Source organism: Cinclus cinclus, chromosome 5 (genome assembly GCF_963662255.1).
Source record: "Cinclus cinclus chromosome 5, bCinCin1.1, whole genome shotgun sequence".
Lineage (NCBI taxonomy): Eukaryota > Metazoa > Chordata > Aves > Passeriformes > Cinclidae > Cinclus > Cinclus cinclus.
This window is the reverse complement of record NC_085050.1, coordinates 50,967,006-50,993,651: the sequence shown is the minus strand read 5'-3', so window position 1 is coordinate 50,993,651 and position 26,646 is coordinate 50,967,006. Positions and strand designations below refer to the sequence as shown.

The 26,646-nt window shown below is 42.1% G+C and overlaps 2 protein-coding genes across 3 annotated transcripts in view; one reads left to right on the top strand and one right to left on the bottom strand.

The window, feature by feature from the left end:
* The window catches only part of PPA2 (inorganic pyrophosphatase 2), a 35,054-nt gene extending 19,318 nt beyond the window's left edge, over positions 1-15,736 (bottom strand). Inside the window, exons 1-6 of one of the 2 annotated variants that reach the window (XM_062492974.1) lie at positions 15,604-15,715; positions 13,943-14,007; positions 12,243-12,287; positions 6,726-6,825; positions 3,813-3,866; positions 1,239-1,358 (exon numbers count right to left, since the gene is read on the bottom strand). In XM_062492974.1, the coding sequence (XP_062348958.1) occupies positions 1,239-1,358; positions 3,813-3,866; positions 6,726-6,825; positions 12,243-12,287; positions 13,943-14,004 (381 nt within the window). In that variant the 5' untranslated portion in view covers positions 14,005-14,007; positions 15,604-15,715. Of the gene's footprint in view, positions 1-1,238; positions 1,359-3,812; positions 3,867-6,725; positions 6,826-12,242; positions 12,288-13,942; positions 14,008-15,603 lie in introns of both variants that reach the window. The other variant, XM_062492975.1, reaches the window with a different exon arrangement.
* Positions 15,737-25,817: 10,081 nt separating this feature from the next.
* The window catches only part of ARHGEF38 (Rho guanine nucleotide exchange factor 38), a 36,506-nt gene continuing 35,677 nt past the window's right edge, over positions 25,818-26,646 (top strand). Inside the window, exon 1 of the mRNA XM_062493807.1 lies at positions 25,818-26,007. Coding sequence (XP_062349791.1) covers positions 25,821-26,007 — 187 coding nt within the window. The 5' untranslated portion in view covers positions 25,818-25,820. The remainder of the gene's footprint in view (positions 26,008-26,646) is intronic.

Sequence of the window (26,646 nt, the reverse complement as noted above, 5' to 3'; positions counted from 1 at the left end):
GTTTTTTTCTAATGCCTAGCTTAAACTTCTCCAGGCACAGCTTAAGACTGTGTCCTCTTGTCCTTCCAAAGTGCTTTTTATTTAGGGCTTCATTATACCAGTACTTCTCTCCCACCCAGTCACACCTCTTCACCTCTAGGTTAGAAAGTAAGAATAGTATTGTTCTCTCGACAGCACAGCAACTTCTGCTATGATAGCAAATAGTCTAATATAGTAAAAATTAAAAATTACAATTATGTTCAGTCCTTCCCAGCTCACCACGTAGCAAGGGATGCCTGAGGAAAGTATTCGGAGTCCAAAATAACACACTTTTTTCAGGAAAATATTCACCTTTTCAAATAATTCTGGCTTTACGCTATGGAATATATGAATTTCAAAACTTTAAATGGAATTGCTGGTTTCCAACTATATCTACTTGGAAACTTTGTGTATTGACACTGTTGACTGGACAAGAACTTCACTGCTGTATCTGAGCACCTGCCTAGTGTCTCCTCTCCAAGGATCAAACACAAGCAGATTTTTGGGACTCAACTTTCATTGCTTAATACAGTTAAGTGCAAAAAAAATAAACTAGGTTTTTCAAGCTCCATCATGTTCTTCAGTACTAACTGAAGTCTAATGTGCTATTCACAGAAATGAAAAAAGTTTGAAACTTTTCATTATGCTCAAAATTTCAGCCACTACTCGGGCTTTTTCAAGGCTCAAAGTTTTGAATGCGTCATGATCAGTAAAGTCTCACGGTTCAGACAAAAGTTAAGGAAGGCAGCTGAGGTTTAATCTAAAAAAGAACAGCCTTTGTTTTCCTCTTTGTTAAAAATATTAAGAAATCCCAACTAAAATTTAAGCTGCAGTACATGAAAATCCTAAATGAGTTTTTAAATAAATACCTTGTTTAAGCAGAAAAGGTCTACTTGAGAAAGTATGCTTGAATGACAGACCATGATAATTTAATTCTGTCACTACAGTACAGAGACACAAGACTAAATATGTGAGATTTCTTGATCATTTAACTCATTCCTGAAAACACAGCACTTTATTTATTATATTTACTTCCACACCCAAATTCTGATCAAAATTTATGGACATAATAAAGTTCAAAATAAAAAAATCCTAATTTACAAATGTATCACAGAGAATCACCCCTCTTGCAGCTGATTTCCATTCAGGCAGTATCCAAGATTTACAAGGCAATTTACACAGAAGACAGAAAACTTTCACCATTATAACAAAAATGTTACCTGTGGGAGGGCACCATAATTCCATATATAACCCTTGTGAGGAAAGATATTTGCCACATATCGAAGCTTGCCTTTCTTTATATCATGTTTAATGGGATTCAACGGCTCCTCAGTGGCAATCTAAGCAGATCGTGAAAAAGGGCGGTGGGGTGGAGAAAGGGAGAGAGAGAAGGAGAACGTTAAAATGGAAGGCAATTCGTTCCATATCCAACCAGTGAGAAAGACCCATCTGGAAGCACATGCTTGTGGTTTGAGGATTATTAAAAGTATGGCAGCCTCACTCTAAATCTCAGGGGTCATATACAAAAAACAGCTTATTAAGCATTAAATAATGCTGTAAAGTATGCAAGAAAAAGATGAATCTGGAAAAGAAAGTAATAAATTTCTAAGGAGACTGTGATGGTCAAACATAAAACTGAAAGCAACTTAAGTCAGAAGCTCTTGTACTTTATAGTACAATTTCAACAGACATGCAAATAGTGGCACAACATCTTCCAACAACAGTGCCTTTGACAGCCCCAGAGGAAATGCTTCATGTTCTTGCCCTCTGCTCCTTGCTCTCCAATTGCTAACACCCCTTCTTTCCATCACCTCTCAGTATACAAATGCATTTTCACAAACAAGTTCCTCACAGTCACCAAATGCCAACTTAATGCAGATTGGGAACCAGTCAAGCTACCATTTGAAGAGGGCATTCTTATTCCTAAAAAAGCACTGACAGAAGAGCTGCACTACAGCTTAACAGTAACACCCCTCCCCCCACCCCCCAAAGCCCATACACAAACCACACACATACAGCCACAGCCTGAGTTACCCACCACAGCTAATTCACACAGTAACCACCTTTTGACACTCCACACCACAGTCCAACCCATGTTAGCTTGGCTCTTGCTTACAAGCACTCATCCAAGTTGCAAAACATATGTTACAGGCTCAAGTGATTACACTCAAGTGGTGCATAGCTTCCCTGCAAAAGCACACAGCCCTCAGTCCATACTCATTTTATAACCCTGTCCTTTACCTGAAGCACCGTCACCAAAGCCATCCCAAAGGAATTCCATCTTTTTGAACCACACCAACCTGTCAATAGTATATACTCATTCCAAAAGTAAACCCTCCCGAAGAGCTAAGATGAAGGTTCACACATTTCTGGCTTCACATCAGATTCTACCACCTTCTGGTCATAACCTAACAGTGAAGAGCTCAAATATGCCACCTGGGACACAGACAGAAGTAGAGCTCAGCAATGCTTTTTTGTTCATGGAAACTGGGACAGAGGAGTAACTGAGAGCAGCAAGGGAAGAAGAACAGAAACATGACAAGGCAATGAGCAGAGGATCCATTGGAGGAAATGTAACAGTGGGTAATATTCATCCTAATGCAAGGCTTAATGTCCTGCAGTCTCCATTTCATGCGAGAAGAGATCAGCAGACAAGATCTGGTAACAGCAGGTATTAGCAGCTTATCATGGTCCTGTCGGAAGCACTGCCAGGACTTAATGGCAAGGCAAGATGACTGCCTTAATGACTGATGCAGCAAATTTTAAGGATATTAGAAGTTAAATATTAGGGAACTACATCTAGCCTCCTCCATCAAACCCAAAAGTCTAACATAAATGATTTCTAAACCTAACAGGACAAACTTTTCTACCCTTGACATAATGTGCTGAAAGAAGCAGAGGGAGAGCAACCTGAGCTTTAGGCAGAGCTCAAGTAGCATTGTCAAAGGGATCCTCTGCAAAAGAGAACTCAGCTGCCACAATAAATCACGGGCTTAAAATGAAGGGTAAATATCTGAGGTAACCCTGCTTGAAGAGTAACAGCTGTGATGGCAAACAGTTCCATCATCAGAGAAAGGAGAAGAAATTCTCAAATAACAGACTAAGGAGGTTCTTTGGTATTATTTTCAATAATTAAAAGAGTTAACAGCTCAATCACAAGCTTCCTTAAAAGCATCTGGGAAGCATCCCTAAAATGAATACAAATTTTCAGGAAGACATGACATATCCTGGTGAAATCTGTTGTTTCACAAACACTACAGATGATTTTACTACTTGTAAAACATCTCCCTGCAGGAGTTCATACTTTCAATCAGTGAAGTCCCCGTTTTTTTGTTTTTTTTTTTTTTTTTTTGGTCACAAGGAAATTCTCCTTTAGTTGCCACTCCATTTGCTGGGATCTGGCCTAGCACACTATACAGTGGAAATGATGAATTAAATCATCATAGCGGAATGCTCCATAAGCAAGCAAGAGTTAGTCTAAATGCTGGAAAACATCCTAAAAGTCAGTACTCCAGGACTCGGCTGCAAATATGCTGCACTCTGATGTCAGAGGCTTGTCAAGAAATAGTGCACACCTGCTTTCCCTGTTTCCACCAAGAAAATAATTAGAAGCTCAACACTTTTTATAATTGCAAGGAAAGCGTATGCACCACTTTAAACCAGTTTTTTAATAGAGAACATTTAAATGTGCAAAGAGCAATCCAAACTGTGATTTAATTCTGCCTATTGGAAGCCACTGGAAGCCATTGTCGTAACTTCCACAAATACCTAAATAATCAATTTTTCTTAATTACCTCCATTTTTGCATTAGTCCAACGAGGCACTTCTACAATCATATTAAACAGAACCTAAAAAAAAAAATAGTGACAGAACTGAAAATAAATTCCACTTGGCAATTAGTATTTTACAGTAACACAAATTCTCTCCTGTGATTTCAGCAGCAACATACTTCACATTTCTCTGTTACAGCCACTTTTATTTGTACAGTTCCTTTAGTTCAACCTCCATGGTTCATCCTTTCCTCACGTCACCCCTTTAAGAATATGGACAACAAAAAGCAATGGAAATAGACCTGATGTTTTTTTGTCCCCATGTCAGTATCACCCTTACAAAATGTTCAGAATGTCCATGGAATGGCTTGCCACAAGGCAGTGGTTCAGTCTGCTAGTCAAAGACGATTTAATGTTTCTATAAGACAGAGTAAGCTCCCCCTAAGCAGTGGAAAGGACAATGTTTTGGGCTTTTTTCCCTCAAGGATTTATGCTTTCAGGCCCTCCTCTTCCTCTTTTGCCTGTTTTTTTAAAAACTCATGCAAATGACACTTCTGATTCTCAGTCAAATCCAGTTCAAGTGAGCCAAACTAATCCAAAAGTGATGGCAGGGGAAGGACATGGACACAGACACCTCACATTTGTGTTAGCCTTCTTCCTGACAGAAACAAAGTGAAAGTTTTTTAAGTAGCTGGTGTGGGAGGAAATAAACCAATAAACACGTAAACTTTCATGTTTTTAGAAGAAAAATAAGCAGTTTACATCATCTTACTGAGAAGGTTAAAGCACCATTTTCCAAAGAGAAAAATTCTGTGTAACTGTCACAAGATTTTTTTCTTATGAAGCTGAGTTAAGCGCTACCAAGGAGTATTACTGAACTGGGTAACTAGAACAAACCATCAAGCAAGGTCCTACAACCTGTTTTGGACTACTGCACTAACCCCAAATTATCACATTGCCCGGGACATCTCTTCACAGTCAAGGAAAACTCACACTGGTATTAGCAATCGCAGCAGGTCAGGAAAGATACAACATGTTTTTGCAGAAATTCATAAGAAAAAAATATAAAGTGAAGACTTGCACTGACTCTTTAACTATACCACAATTAAGGCTCTAGTGAGCCCTTAAATATTTGTATTCCTTCTCCTTGTACCCTGCAGCTGCAACAAACAAATAGCATTACCACGTCAATGTCACAGTCTGATTAAAGTAATTCCAATGGTTCTATGACCATCTCTTCCCAAACAAATCTGGAATGTGGAAAGCAAGAAAGCAAAGGAAAATCCCAACTGTCACTCAGCATTTCTACTATGAGATCACAAGCTGTGTACAATACTGACAGCCAATTCCCAATAAATTTAAACTATATTTGCCATCCATGAGTACTGTGCCCATACTGCAATCAGTGGCATGTCAGATGGAATCACTTCTCTCAATCAGGTCATGACCAAATAAAAGAAGATTTAAAAAAAAAAGAAAAAAAGGAGAAAGGTTTCAGTTAAGTCTCAGTTTGATAAAATACACCTTATGTATATAAGAACAGTTGAAAAGTAAGTAGAGGGCTCAAAAATGTCAACACCAAGCAAGCAAATAGAACAAAGCAACACACATGCATAAGCAGGTAAGAGAAGGGTTGGAAGAGAGCCAAATAAAGTCTGCACATCCATCTGGGAAACATTTGGAAAAGAAATACACAGTATGAAAGCCAGTGCTGACAAGAAACTCTTAAGGAACTGCCAAGCAGGTCAAATAATTGCTTGGACTGGTAGCTAGAGGCAGAAAACTTACAAACTACTGGAATTATACAGGATGTCTTCCCCTCTACCACAATCCTGCATTTTTGTTTAGATGCTGCCATATGGTTTCCTGACCATGTAGAATGCTAAGAGTTCAGCAGCTCTATGCTTGGTTTTGAGCTTCTAATTAGTCAACAGTTAGTCCAGGCCTTCACCAAATCAACTGCTGGGGCTGGACTACACTGGACTGAAATAAATGCAATGCTGCTCTCAAAAAACACAATAAAACCACCTGGATTCAAGTCAGCTTGAAGACCAGGCCCTCACAGTTTGTGGTATCAGTCAAATGTGAATTGTCAAGAATCTTAAATGTGACAGCCTAACAGATTAATCTGTATGCAAAAAAAAAAAAAAAAAAAAAAAAAAAAAAAAAAAAAAAAAAAAAAAAAAAAATCCCAAAAGTACTATCTCTAATGCTAAGCTGCCACAAGCATTTACAAAAGATTAATGACTTCATTCGGTATTTACATTTAAAAATAAAAAGTTTTATTTATAGGGCAATCAAATTTTCACAGCAGTTAGACTAGATTCACTCATGTGGAAAGCAGAGCACATACTACATATTTTGACAGACTGAAAGACAACTAGACTACCTAGTTTTTAGGATTTTTTTCTTTCCTCTTTCGTATTTTGTTTTCTTCCTTGGCTAAGTATCACACAGGAATGTTTCCATCACTCTTTTCCCACACCAAGCATCTATTCTTTATAACCACTTTAATGTTGTCCCGTATCCCTTGCTGAAAACTGTCCCTGCCGCAGCTTAAAACAGAAATGTAATTGTCAGATACCACCTGTCTTCACAGATTACCATCTGCACGTGTCATTCAGTGGTTAGTTTTGGCTGGTGAATACATCTGGTAATTGATATTTTTATCTTACATCAGTAAAATTAAAAATTCCACCTCACCAAGCCACAAAGTAAGCATTTCTACCCCCTCAAGCAATGGCAAGACTGCTTAAACAGCCCATTTGACACACCTTCAAATCACAGAAAAAAGACCTCTCTTTAAACAAAAATTACTGTTTGCAAAGTTTACCATTTAACTGCCTCAGTACAACAGCAGTCAACTGGCCTGCCTGTGAGATCACTGCAGTCCAATTTAACCCAGCTCTGCAAGTGCCTCATGTAGAAGGAACTCACTCCACATAAGAGTCCACTGTGCAACAGGCCAGAAAGAGGAGTTCCTCCAGGCAGTCTCATGTCAACTCTGCTGGCTGACACCTTCCTCAGGACAGTATTCCTAGAGAATGGAAGAAAATAGGAGGAAACTGTACTAGATTCAGAAAAAACGACAGAATCCATCTGCTAGGGAAAGAGAGCTGAAGAGCCCAGAGGGACACTCAACCCAGGGTATTGCGTAGCTTGTTTGACTTCAGGTCAATGTGAACATAAGACAGGTATTTGTACTCAAACTCTGTTGTACCTTGAAGAGGTGATGGGGGCAGGGGAGGTGTGGAATCTACTTGCTCAACACAGAGAAGTTAAAAGTACATTTCCTAATTCCAACAACTGTGTAAGAAAAAATCAACAGAAAATTACATCAGTAGGAACAACTAGTATGTCTAAATTATACCCTTCATTTCCTAAAAACTACACCTAAGTAGATTACATGGGAATACATGTAGGTTGTAACTGTTTGCTTAATTGGGGTGTTGTCTTTAACACTTCCTGGCACCTTGCTGCATTCCATTTCAGCTGAACATAATTTTTAATGTACTGTGATACAGTTTTTACTGAGACAAGCAAAAATGCCTTTCACACAGAAAACAGAAACAGTTTTTGGTTTTTGAAATTAAAAAAAACACAGAAAGATAAAAAGACTACAAAAATACTTCAGCACATGTTTGTACAGCAAGTACTGAGAAAAGCAAGGAAAATACAGATTGTTATACCCAGGTAAACTGTTAGTCATCATTCTCTCCTCTAAGACTGATGGTCAAAAAAAACCAACTAGTTCTGGCTGTACAGATTCCTACATAAAATAACTCATTTTGATCTGGGGTTGTTTTTAGAAACCTGAGTATCAGAAGGAAAAAATAATCCATGACCTTTCTCATGCCTGCCTTTCCGGACTGCCATATATCCTTCTGAAAACCAACTCTTTACCTAACTTTCCCTTTCTTGCTCAACTAGTTTCTTTCCCAGTCATTCAAAAGTTCCTTATTTCATACACTTGAGGGAAGGAGTTTGAATAGGTATGATTTTAATCAAAGGTTGCAACCTTTAATGCTCAGCTTTGAAGGTTCAGATAATTTGGAGTAGAAGTGGAGCATCCTCTATAGATTGCAATTTGCCATTAGCATGCATTACAAGAGATAATGCTAAAGCTTATAGTTACTTTGGTAGTTTTTATAGTAGAGTGCTTTAAAAAAATCTAAAAGCACTAGAGGCAGCATTTGGGAGCTGCTGACTCTGTCATAGAGAAGTTCTAAGTTCAGAAGAATGAGAAAAGAAAAAGCAGCTACCATTTCTTTTTTTTCCTGTCTGCTCATTTGCAATCTGGCAGGGATTCTCATCAGCCATCAACTGAACATGGCAGCATGCACCTGAGGACTAACAAGTATGAAAATCATAAGCTGCAGTCTAGCAGCAGTGTGAATAAAGGGTGACGTTTAAAAGGAAGGAAGAAAATAAAAGACAGAAAGGGGGGGAAAAAGGAGAAGCTAAATATGAATTGTCATTAAATATATCCAGAAATAAATGGTGTGAGACTTCCTTATAAAATGAGTAGCCATGTTATAAGCATTCCCAATGTAACACTTGCTGTAAGGTATTTGCCAATTAAAACAACAAACCAGATGCCAGCAACATCTGGACACCAAAAAGAAAGTGGAACTTCTCCAATATAAATTAACATGCCACATGGCAAAAGAGGAATGCAATGTCCAGCTTAAGTGCAGAGTGCCTGCAGTCTCTTCACAGTGTACTTCCCTCCTGCTATACTGGAAAGGGAACCATGAACACTGTGTAGGTACAGGTAGGTTTTACATGAAGGAATCTCACCGGTGTCAGGCATGTCCTCTGATAAACCAGTTATGAGACACATTCACCTGCAAAACTATGCAGTGCACAACCCTGACATGGATATACATGAAACGTTTGGCTTTCTCAAGTTTAAGGAACCATTTATTTGAAGTGAAGTTGAATCAAATAGTTCATGTAACTTTCTCAGTAAACCAACAGTATGCTGGGTAGATTTCAACTGGACTGAAGAGTGAAGATTACTCCTAGTCTCAGCATTTGGTCATCTGCAGAAACACAAAGCAAGGCTACATCTAATGGACATATCCATACCAAAAGTCTGGGCAAGTTCAAGCACCAGCATGAAAGACTCACTGATAACCTAGAATTTGGAACACAAATCCCTGACCACATAATGGACATGCCATAGCCCAGGTTACACATACTGAAAAATTGTCTAACATCACCAAGGACAGTTACAGAGACTGTAGTTAAGGCAGAATACAAAGTCAGCACAAAGCGTGCACCTGTTCTGCATGGAAAATGACAACAGCTTCTCCTTTCTTATGAAGCGTGCCAACTTTACCAAATGACATCTCTGACACCAGTTCTGAACACTGCTGGAAGCTCAAGGTCCTCTATCATATCACCAATTCAGACTCTATGACCAATCTGACGACCCCTTAAATCTCACCTGACTAATTAATTTATCAGAAGTTTTTGGCTCACAGAAGCATCTCAGCTGAAATCCCCAGGGGCATCCCAGCACTGCACAATCCAGAGGATGCAACAAAACAAAAGCCATCTTGTTTTATTTCGATTTTTGTTTTCAAAGGCTCTTGTGAATATCCACAAGTTAGAGGACTATAACCACTACATGCTTGGACAAACTCCTTACCAGGGCCAACACATAAAACACCTGGGTCCTCTGAATGACACCATATCTAAATACTTCTCCAAAGGTATACAATGACAAGTAGATTAGAAACCCTTTCACTACAGCAGGGAACAACATGTCACATTTGCCTTGAAAACAAAATGATGACCTCTTCAAACCTTCTTCCTGCCAGACAAGGAAGACCATAGCCACCAGTCAAGCTCTGACAGTTCTGATTGTAACCCTAGTGGAAATATGCACTTTTCCAGAAAGAGATGTGGAACTTTTGAAACCTGTCACAGAGATTTACTTGGGCAGGAGTGGATTCCAAGTGCTTGCAATTCTTAAGGCAATGCAGGGGTTCAGACTGCAAGCTGCTAATAATTTAAGATTGGATCTGAATATTACTTCTTTCGGCACAGTTTCTACCTCAAAGTAACTTCTTTTTTGTCCTCAAACAGCAAAAATCATCTGCAAAAGCAAAAATAAGGTCAGCTGTCAGCAGTGTCTGCAAAGCTAAATTTAACTAAGATTTGGGAAGGTCTAAAATGTTACAAAAAATGGTTGAACTAGTGAAAACAGCTAATATAGAAACACACCAGTGTTTCCCTTAGAAACTACAAACTGAGACTGCAGAACAGCTGACACAGACTTGTAGGATGTGTGTTCTCTACAAATATTGAAAGCTGAAACTCCTCTACTTTGAAACCTTCTTTTCTGGCATCAGGAACACCAAAGACAATTCAAAATAGATTAGACTGACTAAAGACACTCTTCCAAAATTATCTTCATTTTCCATAGCTAGTTTGCAATCTGATAAACACCAGCTCAGCATAATTTAACAAACTTAATTTAATTTAACTCTTAAAACAGCTTGCTCTTGTCCAGAGTAACAAATAACTGCCACCCTAAAAGTGTAAGTTTCAAAGATGCATTTCCAGGGCAAGAAGAACTACTACTTTTGAATTCCAATCAAATTCAGTGCAAGCATCAACTCAGTAACAGCTATCAATGCAGCCTTTGCATTCCTAGACAAGAACAAGGAGTCCAGGGCTTCAAAGCTCTTCTGAAATCAGTATATGACATTAAATTCCTCATTTCCCTTTACTCCCTGATTAAGCTATGCCTTCCCTGCATACAAGCACACAGGGATGTGTCTCTCATCAGGCAAGATGAGGAAAGCTGCTAAAGAGCCCAGTGTAAGAAGAATCTGCTTTCCTGAACACAAAGATCCCCTTGTTTTCTCTCTCTTCCCCAAATCCCAAAGATCATGATGAAAAAGGTGTTCTCACATTTCACCACCTAAGTAAAGACCATGCATGCTCAGGAAACTTAACAGCCTGCACATCTGTTTGCCTAATTGTATGCTAGGATTGAAATTCACATTTACCTTTGCTCATTTTCTGTAGTCCTTAAACCACAGTGCAGAGCTGTCTCACAGCAGAAATTATGTGAAGCAGCTCTGGAGGCTACACTGGCCAAGGAAGCAAGAGCAGCTCACCTTCACTGGCATTCTGCTCCCCCTTTCCATAGGCTACTAGAAACATGGTTTTCAACAAACTACCATACTTCTCACAGCACAGACAAATGCAGTTTTGAACTGTTTCAGACGCTGCATGAAATGTCTTTGCACCAGTCAGTATTTTTAAGCAGCTAAGACACAGAATTCTTGACTTGCCAGCAGGAGCTGTAAGTAAGAATTGATGTTGCAAGACTATGATTTTTTTTATAGAAGTCTACTGGCACATACTCTTTCTCCTGAATAACTCCTCTTTCAGGCATGATTCTACATCTACTAAACAGTACCTAAATGGGCATCAAGCTACAGGAAATCTAAAAAGCACTACTTGGGCATTGTACCTTGAATGAATCACAGAGCAAAGGGAGAGGAAACAGTGCAGGATTGTGTGAGAACTGCTGTAAAGCACAAGAACCAGTGCACCACACACTGGCTGCAAAACTATGAGAACCCAGACAGTTAGGACAGGTCTTTCACATCGGATGGGTAGCTACAGTTTTGCAATAAGACTGGCCAAACAGACAGGAGAAGATAAGGATTGGGACACACATCTGCCCACCCACATATCATGGTCTTAAAGCATAGTTTGGCTCCTTTTTTTCTATCACACTGTAAGTTTTAGATGAGTCTATGCCAGGCAAAGCACAGCAAAAAATGTTTTATTTTGGAAAAGACACTTCCATAAACAAATCTTTTTTCACAGAAAAAGCCTGAGTAGATCTTCCATGTTTTCTAGACTTCTATTAGCCTTAACTTCAGTGCTAGATAATATTGAACCATTGGCAGACATGGTTATTCTCCCTTCGGGCTTCTCAGCTGAGTACAGGAAACAACATAAACTCAGTTCCAAAAACCAGATAATCAATATAGTTTCTGCCCTAACATATTTAGATTTTTGAAGTTCTGTAAACAAACCAAAGATTATCCACAGCCAGAGAACAATGAATAATGAACCTTTCATTAAGGAAGGTTTTATTGCAAATATTTTTGAACGCAACAGCAAAAAAGATAACATATCTACAGTGCAAAAGTCGTAACAAGCCTTTGAAACACTGGCGTGTTTGCCTTTGAGAACATCTTGATGAATAAAGGAATTCTGACATTTCTGGTCCATTCAAAGAGGAGAATATTAAATTCCTTTAAATCTTCTCCTAAAAGACTTGCGTTTGAAGATACGTCAACTGTATTCACTGACAACAAGTTCACTCTGCAGAAAAGTGATGTTGGGAAGGAAATAAGAGGAAATAGTTGGGGGAAAAAACAAAACAAGAAAAAAAAAAAAAAAGAAACTTAGCAGTACCTCAGATCCGGTAGTCTTTGACCTCTTTGCAGGAATTTCTTTATCCTACAGGGAAAGAGTGAAGTATATAAAGAACACTATATTCACATAAACACAGGCAACAGTACTTTGAAATGAAATTGAAACATCCCTTTGTGAGCACAAAGGCCTAAATTATAACTTTTAAAAGTAAGTACTCAGTTCTGTTTCACTGTGAAATTCTAACCTTCAACACATTAACAAAGAAAGATAAAAAAATGTACAAGGACACATTTATATTCTCCCAGCTACCAAGAAATTTAAGCAGCAATTTAGGTGTGTACTCAACTGATTAAAAACAGTCATCCTTCTGTACAATTGAAGACAACAAAAAACAATCCAAAATAAACAAAACCAGCACGAAAAATAAGGCTGGACTGATTCATTATAAAGTCCATAAACCTTAGACAACGGGATGGAAAGACTCTAACATACAACTCCTTAAGTCATTCTCTTGCAAACAAGGCAAAATTAACAGAGACCTTAACCATGACTTCCCTTCTTGCTCACCTTCAAGCCCTATACTGAATTGAAAGCTATTTCACACCAAAATGAAAAGTCTCTCCATACTGATTAGACACTGTTGTACTCTAATTTAAGCTACTGACAAAACAGTGGGTATAAAATACTCCCACAGACTTTTAACTCTAGATGCAGGGACAGCAAGGTCTCCAGGAAACATGTGATGAACACTGCTTTTCCAGCAATAGCATGGATTGAACATGGTATCACAGTAATGACACTCTGAATGACCTGCCTCTTCCACTGAGGAGCACTTGGGTCTACCGATCAAGAAGGCTTCATTCAGATTTTTAATCTCTTGGATTTAATAATTCAAAGAGATTGGTTCATCAGTTCAGGAGTCTCCATCTGAACATGCTCAAACTAGTGACCTTTCGCACCACTCATATCACCCATAGAGACTCGGCAACAAAACAAGAAAACTACTTAAACTCCCCCAGCCTGTTTGTGTCACAAGCACCCTGTGATAAGCAAACCTCAGCCTAAACCAAAGACTGGCAGTTCTCCCATCAGTGACAGACTAAACAGCCGTTTCATTATTGCTGTAATGAAACCCCAGGGAGGGTGGCTAACAAGAGTGACAGTGCTCAGCTGCACCTCGCAGTCTGTGAATCTCCAAAGGTGTGATTAACACTCCTCTCCTGGGCATTCCTGCTGTTGGCTTCCAATTCTAATGCTCCTTTTTGGAATTAAAGATATACACCATAAGTTATGCAAGTGTGTGCTGTATATCCACAACAACGAAATGTACACTTTTAATGGCAGGTGTAGAAAACTGCTAATTCAAAAACAGTAACAGTAGAAAATTAATTCAAGCACACATAAATACAAATCTAAACACAGAGAATTGTCACAATATACAGTGAGGATTCTCCTGCCCTCAATCACTTAGAGACTTAAAGAGACACCTAGGCTTGTTATAAACAGGAATCATTATGTTTCACTCTAAGTTACTAAACTCAGCAGAGAAAATTTGGTGTACTCATTGTGCCTGTATTTCATAAGGCATCAGTCTGGGTTAGAGTGGTCCTTTCTGGCACTATACATTTCTCTGTTGGTTACCCAAGCAAAGCTTTTAAAACCTGAACTTTTATTTAAAGAACACCAACAAAACTATTAGTATTTTGAAATTAATCATGTTTCAAGGCATAAAAACATACCTCTTTAGGTTCAGCAAACAGGGGAATGTCATGGAATGGGGAAATATATTTACCATCTGCATTCTCTGAAAGACAAAACGAAGTAGTATGGCAAACCTAAAGATATGGCATAAGATGTTGGTGTTGCTGAACATCACACTATACAAAAATGTATTAAGTGATATACAATCATAGCATATATACTTTTTCTGAAGTTTAATTTCAAGTACATACCTACATGAAGGGCAAGGAATTTGATGGTTTTGACAAGGATTCATTAGAATCAAAGTTATTGCTTTAGCATTCAACACTATGCTTCTCTTCTACCTGGCAATACAAGGATAAGATTCCTTCATTCTTTTCTACTCCCTGGCTGTACTCGAGCATTAACAAATTTTAAAAAACCAAACCCAAAGGAATCTCATTTCCATCAGCAGTAAGTGAATTCAGCTGGGTTTCTAGCAATGTTGCCCCCGTTATTTCACTGTATTTCTAGTAAACTGAATTTCATCACCCCCTAATGTAATAGGCCAAAGTCTGATTAGGAGTAAGTGAGGGATGGGATAATTGTTCTATGTCCTCGATATGAAACACCACACCCAGAAACCGGAGAAATTGATGTTAACTTAGTGGGGGGGCCAATCTGCATCTCAGGCTTGCTCCCACTCTAGAAAGAAACAAATTTCACTGGAGTGTATGCTTAAGTTTTTCAAGTCCATGTATCACATCAAAATAGTGCAAACACTAATTCAAATCCCAAGTAATTTCTCCTCTGGTAGCACCCCTATTCATAGTAAAGGAAAAATAAGGCACCTCACTTAGCTTTGGACTTTTGACCACCTCAGCAAAGAAGAGTCAATGGAGTTGATTTGCAATTCCTGGAAACCTCCAGATGCTCCCCACAAATAAAACAAAGTTTATAGGTAGGCTGTTTATTCCCACCAAATAAAGTGACTCTCTCAAGATGATCTCCTGCGCTGGCAGCCCCAGGAATGAGCACAAGGGAGCTCTGGCAGTGCTGCCAAGCGGGCACACGCCGCCTCCGCTTCTCCCACACCAGCAGACGTCAGAGTCGACTCTAAGCCAATGGACCAGAAACGTACAAACCAGTGCAATAGCACAGGCACACAAACAACACTGTTACGAAAATGCGTAATACTGAACACGGCACACCCTCAGCTGAGGCTGGGTCTTGAGACACCTCTTGGAGCGCTGCCCGCGCCCTCGCACTGCCACTTGCTGGTCCCCGCTGGGGGCTGGAGCCCCACAGTTTGGATGTCAGCCTCCCGCCTCGGTGACGTGTCCGGTGAGAGGGAGGGCTGCCCGGTCACAAGGGACACGCTGGGCTGTCACACTATAGAGGCTCTCACCCCCCGGGCCGGCTGCCGCCAGTGGGCACCGCTTCATCCCCTGCCTCCTCCGGGGCTGAGCAAGGGCACGGCTGAGCCAGGGCTGAGCAGGCCCAGCATCCTCTCCAAAAGCCGGGAGGTCTACAGGATCCGCCCTCACTCTCCACAAAAGCACCGCTCTCCCCGTGCAGCGGTGGGAAGGCTCGGGGGAGACACCTCAGCCAGGCGGAGGAGCCTCCGCGGGAGCGGGGAGCCACCGCCGCCTCTCCCCCTCCGTGCGCCCCACGGGACGGGGCAGGAAAGGGTTTATGGAGCCCGGGGAGTGCTACTTACTAAAGTAGAGGCGGTAATCGGGCGAGTTGGGCCGGCCCCGCTGTTCCGTGCTGTAGCGGGACATGGCGCCCAGGCGCCCCCACCCCAGCGCCGCCGGCAGCAGCCGCGACAGCCCCAGCGGCGCTCGCATGATGGCGGCGGCCACGCGCCGCCCTCCCTCCCCTTCCTGCGGCTCCGGCCGGCCCTGCCCCGCCTGCTGCGGCCCGGCCGGGCCCAGCGCAGCGCCGCGGGGACGAGAGGGGCTCTGGGGCTGCCCAGCCTCAAGGGACAGCTCGCCCGGGTTGGCATTAATGGTGACGAAAGCCAGCCCCTCTTCGAGGTGGCAGGTGACCCCCAGCGGGAGCCAGGCAAGCTTGGTAGCCCAGGTGTAGCCAGGCTGAGGTGCTCGCAGCCACCAGCGCTGCCAGAAAGGGGGATGCCCAGAGAATGGAGCCGGGCTCTTGTCGGTGATGCCAAGCAGTAGGACTTGAGGGAGTGGGCAGAAATTGACTCACAGGAACTTCCACCTGGACAGAAGGAAGGATTTCTTTACTGTGCAGGTGACCAAGCACTGGAACACATTGCCCAGAAAGGCTGTGGAGTCTCTGTAAAAGGAGATGGTTTAAGAGCCGTCAGTCAGGACACGTCTTGTGCCGTGTGCTCTAGGCTGACCCTGCTTGAGCAGGGTGCTTGGACCAGATGAGCTGCTGTGTACCCTTCCAACCTGACCAACTGTGTGATTCTGTGAAAAGTGTTGATGCAAAATTAGGAGTGATGGTGCCAAGTGTGGCTATCCTTACCTGAGGCCCACGGCAGAATGAAGCACAGAAGAAGACCCTACCCTCCTGCTCCCTAGGTAGGGAAATGTTAGTTCCTTGGCACACATTCAAGCCACTCTGTGTCTGCTCTGCTTATAGCTGGGCTATTTGCATGGGTTTCCAAACAGAGATCAATTTTCGTATTGAACCCTGATGATATTTTGGTTAGATTCTGTATTAATCTTGTGCTGGTTTTAAAGCTTAATAGCTCTCCATATGATCTGATTCCTTTGCATTCCATAATCGATCCCTGAGAATGATTCCAAATGAATTTCCTCTGTCAGTAGGGATGGTAGTTCTTGAAGTAGCGCTTCTTATTTGTGGATCTTTAAAAAATTCCTGAAAAAGGGAGAATATCACTATTTGCATTTCACTGTTGGAGAAACTGAGGCTGAATAACTTTTGTTACATTATCACTCTTAAATCCCAAGCTAATGATCTTTTGAATTCATCTTGAAAGGTGGTCAATATTAGCTTTAAATGTTAACTCTGATTTGAATTCCCCTGAAAGATTTCTGCAGGATAACTCTGTGTTACCCTCATTATTTTATACATTATTTTGAATGCTATTGGGAATTATTTATTAGCAGCAGAAAGGCTAAATCAGTATCTTCCTTCAGATTTAAACAGCATTTAACTACTACTCATTATTTGTTCCCTCTACTACTTCGGTAGATCAAGCTTCAAAAGAGTCAGGATTGTCTGCTCAGTGTGTGCAGCAAAGGTGCAGAATTATTTTGCACTAGAGCAGGAGATTTTCATGATGGCCTCACTACTGCTCCCCCATGTACTCCTCTGAAACGTGTCGGTGCTCTGGATCTTTGATGGAGCTAGTATTCTAGTGTGTGGATTTCCCATTACAAGAAGGCTCTGGGGAAAAAAAAGCTATGGTCTCTGATTTGTGCCACTGCTGTATTTGTGACAATTGACATCTCCAGGAGAGCAGAGAGTCAATTTTGCAGGCCCGTTGCCCACTTCTGCAGGAGCTACAAAATAGTACTTCATATTTTACCGGAGGAGTTGGCATCTGAGTTCACCAAATATAAGGTTTTCAGGGGTACTACCCTGAATTGAACATTAGGGGTGAAATAACTTCTTAGAATCATAGACCTGGCAGAAGGGTCCTTAAAGATCATGTAGTTCTCCCCTGCCATGGATAGGGACACCTTTTACCATACCAGGCTGCTCAGAGCTCCATCCAACCTGGCAATGGGCACTTCCAGGGATGGGGCATCCACAGCCTCTCTAGGCCACCTGTTCTGGTGTCTCACCACCCTCACAGTAAAGAATTTGTTATATCTAATCCTGCACATACTCTGTTTCAGTCTGAAGCCCTTGTCCGATCTCTACATATTCCTGTAAGAAGTTCATCTCCATCTTTCTTCTAGGCTCCCCTCAGACACCAGCAGGTCTCTGTAGTTCTAAATTTTTAAAGTTTGTCTAGAGGGCAAACAATCTGTTTTTCATGTGGAGTAATTAAAAAAAAAAAAAGGAAAAACCTACATAACTTTTTTTTTTCTATTATAATCTATTATGTGCTTTCTTTGAGTTGGCCTGCTGCTGAAACAGGCAAGATTAAAAGGAAACACGTGACATAGACCTAGCATTCTGCCTCTGCTTAGTTCTGAAGAATCTGGATTTCATTTATGGAAGGTCAGAGCCTTTGAAAATCACTTACTGAGAATACACACAGGATTTTTACACTTGCAAAGCTGACAGATTGGTTTAAGGTTATTCTAGTAAGAGTCCAATTCATATTTATTTCTCTCTACAAGCTGGAAAGTAAAATGCACTGTAGTGGCCAGGAGTTCCAGAAAGATGCACAAAGTCTGAGCACAGACTTCCCCATTGCCTTGTGTTGTGAACATGGTCTTACCTGAAACTCTCATCTGTGAAAATCAGCTGTGAAGCACTTAGAATTTATGAAATATAAATGAGTTTCTGTGCAGGCGCTGTTTAGATGCATACATCAATGCCATCATGTTACCTATCAAGGGTAGATGATACAGCAGAAAACCACACTGAAACCCTGCTAATGCTACCAGAGCAGAGGACATGATGTTTTAGTAGTCTAAGGAATCAAAAAATATCCTAGTACTGCAGAAATATGAATGCTTTAAATAGGTTTGATTGTGTTTTTGAGTATTGTGCATTATATTTGACAGAACTTGCCTGAAGTCTGCCCAGTACTCCTCAAGTCATGTTTGGGTAAGACCAGCTCCCTGCTAAGGATAAATTCACATACCATCCTTGAATCTTTGAAACAAATGAATGTTTTGGTTCCAAGATTTACCTTGAGCAAATTCTCCAGAATTACCAAGTCTTTTACTGCCAAGGGATTTTTTCACATTCATTCCCAAGCATTTTGCATCTAACTCCTTGCATATCATTCCACTTGGGCTAGCAAAAGGCATTTATAGGACTGATCCCATTCATTGACCTTGTAACAGCTCCCACTGAAAAACAATGAAAATATTGCTATTTATTTCAATGGAATTAGAGCCAGGTCCTTAAGACTTAAGTAGAACTTACATGGTGCTTAGGTTTTATGCCCTCTGCACAGGGGTGAATCTCATTCCAGCAAAATGCCACTGGAGTATAGCAAAATCTCAGCAGCAATATAACCATCTAAGCCTGAAGGACGTCCTTATTTTAAAAGTTTGTACTCTACAGTTTGTACTCTACAGTGTACATTTACATTGATTTTGGATAAGTTTTTATATATGCACATGAATGTTTAAAAATTAATGTTTTGCCCATTAAAGTGCTGTGCAAATTAAAAGCAGAAAATATTATTTATATTATAATTTAAAGAAACCCATTCTCCTGGATGAAAATAATTTTAATCTTTTCACCTAATAAAGCTTTGAAGAGTTTCATTATTACCACCATGTGCTATTCAGTGCTTTTGCTCTTGACTGGTGATCACATCATTATCATTAAATTTTGCTGTAATAGAAGTTCTATCTCCATGGCTTATAAAACTGTTAATCTGAAGGAATCAATTCCTGCCAGCCTTCTGTTTTGCTACTGCTGTGTGCAAAAGTCACAGCCAGGCTTCCTCCCTGCCCAGCCATCTCTCTGGAACAGGTAGGGTTCCCACAGCTCCTTGTTCACTCCCTGGGGCTGCTGGCCAGTGCTTGCTCCTTCAGCCGACAACATCTCCCCCACCTGCCAATGGATCAGCTGGAAACAGTGCTCCCCAGGGCAAATCAAGCCAGGCAAGGCTAGCTGAGGCAGTTTAGGGACTTTGGGCCAAGTTATTCGGGCTGCTTTTCAGCCAAAGCAAGTTAAGGGCTATGAACAACTCCTGCAGGTCTTTGCACTGGCAGTCCTCAGCAGGAGAAGGATGCCGAATCATTTGAGTCAGTGACCTCTTTCATTGGCACAGCTGGATTTGGCAGAGGATGCCTAGAGGGGATGTCTGCTAGCAGCCAACTCACATATGGATTTATATGTTGCTCACTGATGGGTGCCTGATGGCAAGGAAAGACTACATCATCTAACTGAAAGGAATCGTTGTGTTTTCAGTAACTAGAATTAGATTTATCAGATTACATTACTTTCCATCTCAATGTGAATAAGAGCAGAGGCTCCTACTCCAAAGACACCAAGTAGCTTGGGTCAGACTGTGAGCCCTTGTTTTGTAGCAGTGAACTCATTTCAGTAACTCTGTTGCTTTAAAGACACTATCTTCTGTATTTATGCAAAATTTGGATTTAGTCATAATACTCATTACCATTAGGAAGATCTCAAGTTTACACCATTTTTCCCTGAATAAATTGTTTGTCTGAGCTGTTTTGTCTAAGCTGTTTGCTTTTTTAACCATGCTTTTTGTTAAGCTCCCCCATAAATTATGTTAGGATTTGCTTGCCAGACTTAATTTCTCTGGACTTCTGCCTAGAAAGTGATTTGCCAAGAGGCCAGGATGCCACGACTGAGTCTAGTTTTGTCAGATCTGTCCATTTCTTCCCTCCTAGGCATCTGTACTGAGTTAATTTTAAGTTCTGAGGATCAAGCATTTTCAGCCTATCCTAACTCCCATTAAACTTGTTTGTGAGTATGAACTGAAGCTTAATTTTTTTTTAAGACTCTTATCTTTGTTACTCCAAGGCAACTCCCTCATCACAAAACAAAAATCACCAAATAGTGTTCTCTCTGATTTATTCTTGCATTCGTTCTTTCACAAATTTGCACAAACAGCTACATAGAGAAAAAGAAAAAAAGTCTCCAGTTCAGCTATAAAAATACTGTCTGGAAATACGAAATTTTAGTGTGAAGCTGCAAATCTTTAAGAATTCAAAATAGAGACCCAGAAGGAAAATCTTTCCAGTTGCTCATCATAGTCCATTTTTAAGTTCCATTCCTTTCTTGATTGATTCTTGAACCAGACAGAAGGTTCTCAGATAACCTTCTGAACCACAGAAAATATTTCATCTTGGTAATTTCTATGCCCTCTTATTTTGCATTGAAGCACACCAATAATGAAGAATCATCTTCCTGTTCTTTTACCTATGCCTCGCTCTCGTTTGTCTTTCCTCATTAGCTTTGATATCACAGTGCCATCTACTTGATCAACAGAGTCAGGTTATTTTCCTCAGAAAATTACACATCTATAGCACTGAAGAAATCAAAGGACTGCTCTATTTCCTGGCAAGTTCTCTTTCTTTCTCACCTCCCAGCCCTTTCAAAGCAGCACTGCCCTTAGATGTCCCCATTTGGGAGCTGGCCCAGCTCCAAGCCTGTTGGACCTACACAAAGCCCTGGCTGGATAGTGACAGATCTACAGCACTGCAAAGACAATTTAAGCCCTGCCGACCCTGTTCTCAGCATCCCTTCTCCTCTCTGGCAGGTGTTTCAATTTGAGAGATGGGTCCCCCTCTGTAGGCAGAAAACACGTCAGTCAGCCTTTTGTGTGTGTAAACTGGAGCAGAGGCTTTGTTTGGAGTAAGAAAGCAGCACAGCAGTCAGAGGAGATGCATTGCATAGCTTGAAAGGTTGAACCATGCCTTCTTAGAAATATCCACAGCCTAGCCTGAGCCCCAGCAGGCATGTACTTTATGAATTTTTCCTACAAATATTTAGACAAGAAACACTGTAGACAGGGCTAAAAGAAATTATCACTATGCACTTACTTCTAAAGACCTGTTTCTCTACAGGAATCACCAGTCTGGCAAGATCAACAGTAGGAGTGAAGGTGAGACTGCCACACTAAATAACTTCACCTACAAGACAGGCTTTTTTCTCTTTTTGTACTATTGAAAGGTGTTTGAAGTTTGTTCCTGTGTATATTTCAAAGTAATTTTGATTCATTCATTGTGAAAAATCAGCATGTAGGCTCCAGTTTTACCTGTCCCTAAGCCTTATCTTTTTATTGCTTTTTTCCTCACCTGTCACACTGTTGTTATCTCACCAGTACTGTTGTGAACAGGTAGAGTGTATGTACCAGCCACTTTCCTGTGCTCAAAGTCCTCAATGGGCCTTACACAGGATTGTTCTTATCAAAGCTCCACATTTTGTCCCTCAGAAGACGTGTTTGCTATGACTCGAGCATACAGGCTGAGTGACATGGTACAGCCTTGCTTTTATGTGCACTGAGGCTTCTCTGTATGGAGCTGGGGAGCTACAGAGACATCTGCACTCTTTGCTGTCTTGCTCCACCTGTGGGGAAGGTAGGACAGCTTTCTGCAGCAGTACTGTGGTACCTTTCTGCTTCTCCATTGGCTGTCAAATGTGATCTCTACATAGATGAAGTTAGCAAAGTCACTCTGCAGCTGTGGACTGAGACTTTCTTTCCTTGGTGTCTGTGCTGGCCATTGCAGTGAGCAAACTTGGAAATGTCAATCCCATGCCATTGCCACAGGACTCCAGCAGTGGTCTGTGGATCTACTCAAAGGGAACAGGCACAATAGTCAACCAGCATTTTTTGTATAACTTCTGGAACCCTAAGTTATAAAAAAAAATCTTCTGTACCAGCTGCAAGGTATGACAAGAAAACAAATAACTGTTTGCTTACTTAATGGCCATCAGTCTTTATGGCCCTTCTGGTTCATTTATAGCTCAGGACTGAGATAAAGATTGGCATTGACCATACAACAATCAACTCTTGTATGTGGCCAATACAGTTGCTGGGGAACACAATGCTAATATTTTCTATATTGACACCAGCACCTGTTCTGTTTCTTAAGCAGAGTGGCTTCCGTGCAAATAACTCCTGAGAGTGTTTGCATCAACTGGATTCCAGTTTGCTCTGTAGAATTGAGCATAACAGAGTAGTAAAAGAGATTACCCCATTCATTGTAAAAAGAGCATTTTGTCCATGTAGATACCAAATATTCCTCTTGTTTTATGGATTAGTGACTTCGGTACCACTTTCCCATCGGTTGCTAATGGAGCCAGAAGAGAGCAGCAATAATTTGAAGTAGAGAGAGGGCTGCTCCTACTGTTATGAGTGGCAGTGAGTATTTCACACACAGTTCTGACCTGTGCTTTCTGTGGCATTTTGTTACAGCCAGTAAAGATGAGCAGCCAGTAATAAGGGTTTATAGGGATCTTAGTCAAATGCACACCTGACTGTTTTTATGTAATCCCCCTGCTGATTGCACAGGCATAGCCCACTGGTGGAAATCCGTTACGGAATTTAATGTGATGATGGAGAAACCTGGTTGTGTCTCAAATCTCCCTCCCTTCAAAGGATATGGGGAAGCCACCAGACCTGAACATGTCCCACTCATTTGGAGTATCACAGAAGATACGGTAATTTCAGCCTTTCCTATGTTGGGTGGCACAGAGGAGATATTTTAAGGTTACACTAAGTTCTCATCTACATTCTAAACTATGGTGTAGGCCTGCTTTGGGCTCCTGGCTGCCTCCAAAATAATGCTGCTGGCTAAAGACAGGTAAACCATTCCAAGTAGAACAACAGCAGCAACTACAGCTGACTTTCCCCACAACAATTTTGTTGCTGAATGAGCACATACCTTTTTACCCCCTGTGACTGAGTTGAAGAGGAAGAGAAAGACAACTTTTGCATGTGGGTAGATTGCTGTCACAATAAACACCTGAGCAAACTTTACTATATCCTGTTTTGGCTGTAACTCTGCACATGTGTCAAAACTTACAATGCCAATAATTCTATTAGGTTTGTTCTTCTACCTTCACCTGGCCAAAATACTTTCCCAGTTCTCCTCCAAGCCATTTTAATTGAAATAAATACAATGAAATCTCATATAAAATGGTGGGACCTCTGTTTTCTGAGAAGCATGACACTAAAATCCTGGTGGGAAGAGATAGCTTTTCTTCTGGGTAATTCTGGCTTAAGCAACCATCAGCCCTACTCACAGCTGCTCATTTGTGCCCTGCGTCATCCTCTGCTTCATGCTGCCACAACTGCTTCCGTAGCTAAATTGGGAGCACAGATCCAGATGGAAAATAGCCCAGGGAAAAGGGGCAAGGAAAGGAGTTTTCTGCCAGATCAGTTTCTCGATCTCATCTCAAATGCCTGTTTTTACACCCTGCAGCAATAATGGGAACAAATTCATCTGGGGAAGGGGGGCAGTCAGGGTGGTGACTGTTTAAACCAGTTTTACCACCCTCGATGAATACCAAGCTGTTGCTTAAAAAAAAAGCTCCTCCCAAAGTCCTCAGTGTAAGGAAATTGATTGATTTCCCTCAACTCCCACTTTAGTCTGTGTACTACTTGTTGCTGGAGCTTTGATGCTTGTCACAAGTGTGTCAGCAGTCTGTTCCTGCCTACACCTCTCCCTGCTGTCACCACTGCTCTGCCTTTCAAGAAATTTTTGTGGTCTGACTTGCAGAATAGAGAATTTCTTGGGAAATACCAAAGAGGAGGCAGGACGTAACACATGAATTGCCTATGTAATATGTGACTGTGCAGTGTGAGCACAGTCTTCCCGGTATTCCCCTCATCCCTTTACTCCTCTCCCAGACTGTGTTTGGGTTGGACACTTTGTGCAGCACTGGCATGGTGCTACAATTTGACATAGTCTATTGCTTAACAGTTTCATAACCTCTTTTTTTCACTACTGGGTAGAAATGAAGGGCTTTGATGAGGAGATTGCATTGCAGGACCAGTTTTGTAAAGAAAAAACAAAATTTGGAAATGCGGTTACGCTACTACGTCTCATCCCAGCTTGTTTTTTACTAGACAGTCCTTCAGGGACACAGTGTGGCAGTGCTAAAGCCAAACGCTCTGCCAGCGTCTGTCAGAGGGACATTAGTCGTGTCCCCTGGCAGATGCTGTGGCAATGATTGTGCGTGAGACTGACACCGATTAGGCTGCACCATGGGGCTCCCACCAGGCATTTCCTATGGCAGCGAGGGCCTCAGGGTTGGGTATCACGGCAGCAGCAGTGATTGCTACTGATGGCTGTTGGGGCTCTTCCCAGGATAAGTCCCGTCCAAGCTTAGATGCCAGCAACTCCTGCTATTTTGACATGAGCTTGATTAGACCGGCACTACAGAGGATCACTAGACAGTACGTGTGTGCCAGAGGCCATTGCTGACAGACAGGATAATAAGTGCTCTTGCAGGGGGCTAATCCAGAGGTATTACAAGCAAATGTTTTGGTGTCCACTCCCCTGGCTATCACAGCATGGTGGTTGGCTGTGGTATCCCTCGCAGGTCCTTGGCAGGCTTTTGCCTTGGCCTCTGTGTGTAGTGTAAAGCAGGACAGAGCCTGGCTTGAGACAAGCATCAGCTCCACGCTGCTTTCTACCTCGTGGAGGAGCTTTCATGTTCTCCTCAGCCCTTTTCTTCATTGTCCTGCGGGATTGGTCGCCTTTCAAACCTGCAGATCCAAAGTTTCCAGCCCAAAAGCTACCCCTCTCAAAGGGGACAGGAGACTGGTAGTTACAACTTGTTATGCGAAGGGCTGGAGTCCTGACCAGGCTGCCGGAGTGAGGGTCGAGTGGGTGGCTGGCCTCCCCTTCCCATTTGCCTTGCCCTCTGCTTCCCGCTGCCCGGCAGTGCCGACAGGGAAGGGGTCTGCCATGCCGCACTGGGACATCTCCCTGCCAAGCCGGGAGGAGGCAATTCCCGCTCCTCTGGGCCGGCAGCCCCAGCCCTGCGGCGGGGTGAGGAGCGTGTCCTGCAGCAGGAGAGGGCCCGGGAATGGCTGCGGTTTGAGGCTGGCTCTGAAAGCGGCCCCGCCAGGCGCGCCTGCACACAGGGTAGGTGAATGCAAACGCTGCCTGGGGCGGCAGCTTCCCGGGGGTGGAGCTGCTCCGGCACAGGTGGCAGGGCTGAGCCCGGGGCTCTGCGGAGCCTGGCGAGCCCTGCTGCAAACCCAAGCCCAAAGCAACCAGCCTTCACCTGGGCAGAGAGGTCATCTTCCTGAAAATCAAGCCATTGGTCCCCAGCCGCCACCACCACCACCAAGCAAGGCTGTCCGTGGCGAGCATGGACCGTCCGGGGAAGGAAGGCACCGGGGGAAGGAAGAGGAATTTGACCCTGCTGAGGAACAAGCTGTACATGGGGCAGAGGAGGAGGACGGAGCCCGTGGTAGAGAGCACCACCGCTGCCGGGGACCACGGCAACTTGAGGAGGAGTCAGTCCGATAGGACAGAGTACAGCCAGAAATTGCAAGGTACTGGGGAAGCTGTTTTGGTGCCCTGCGGCCAGGGATGCTCTGAGCTGGGGTGGTGTCTCCATGCCCTCCAGGCTGCGGGCTTCAGATAAAGAAGGGAATGGCAGAATCTGCCCCCCCACACCCACAGCTGGAATGAGCAATGGCCCCTCTCACCCTTCAATGCTTCCCCACCGTCAAACTGTGTGATGTTTCCCCTAATTTTTCTAAATAGTGTTTTGTAGACGGGACACAAAGTATAATTGAAGATTTTGGTGAGTTCCTGCAGAACTCGTAATGCAACCAAAATCTTTCTCATTCACCAGAATGCATTTGCAAGACAAACAGTGATGTGAAAATAGCATGGCTCCATCCTAACTGTCTTTGGCTGTCCTATTAAGTGGGGTATGTGCCTTGCCAAGTCATTAGAAGCATCAAGGGTGGTTTTTTTTTTTTTTTCCTCAATTGAAAATACTGTCGTCTATAAACTGTTGCATAGATTGTCCAAGCCTGAACTGAAGTATGTCCAAATACATGTTTGGACGGATATACTGGTGCAAATTATACCGTTCTGTGGTTATGTAGAGAGTTGCTTTTCGAATAACAAAATTGTATATGGACCACAAATTGTAGTAAAGTATGTCAGAACTGGGCTTGTCA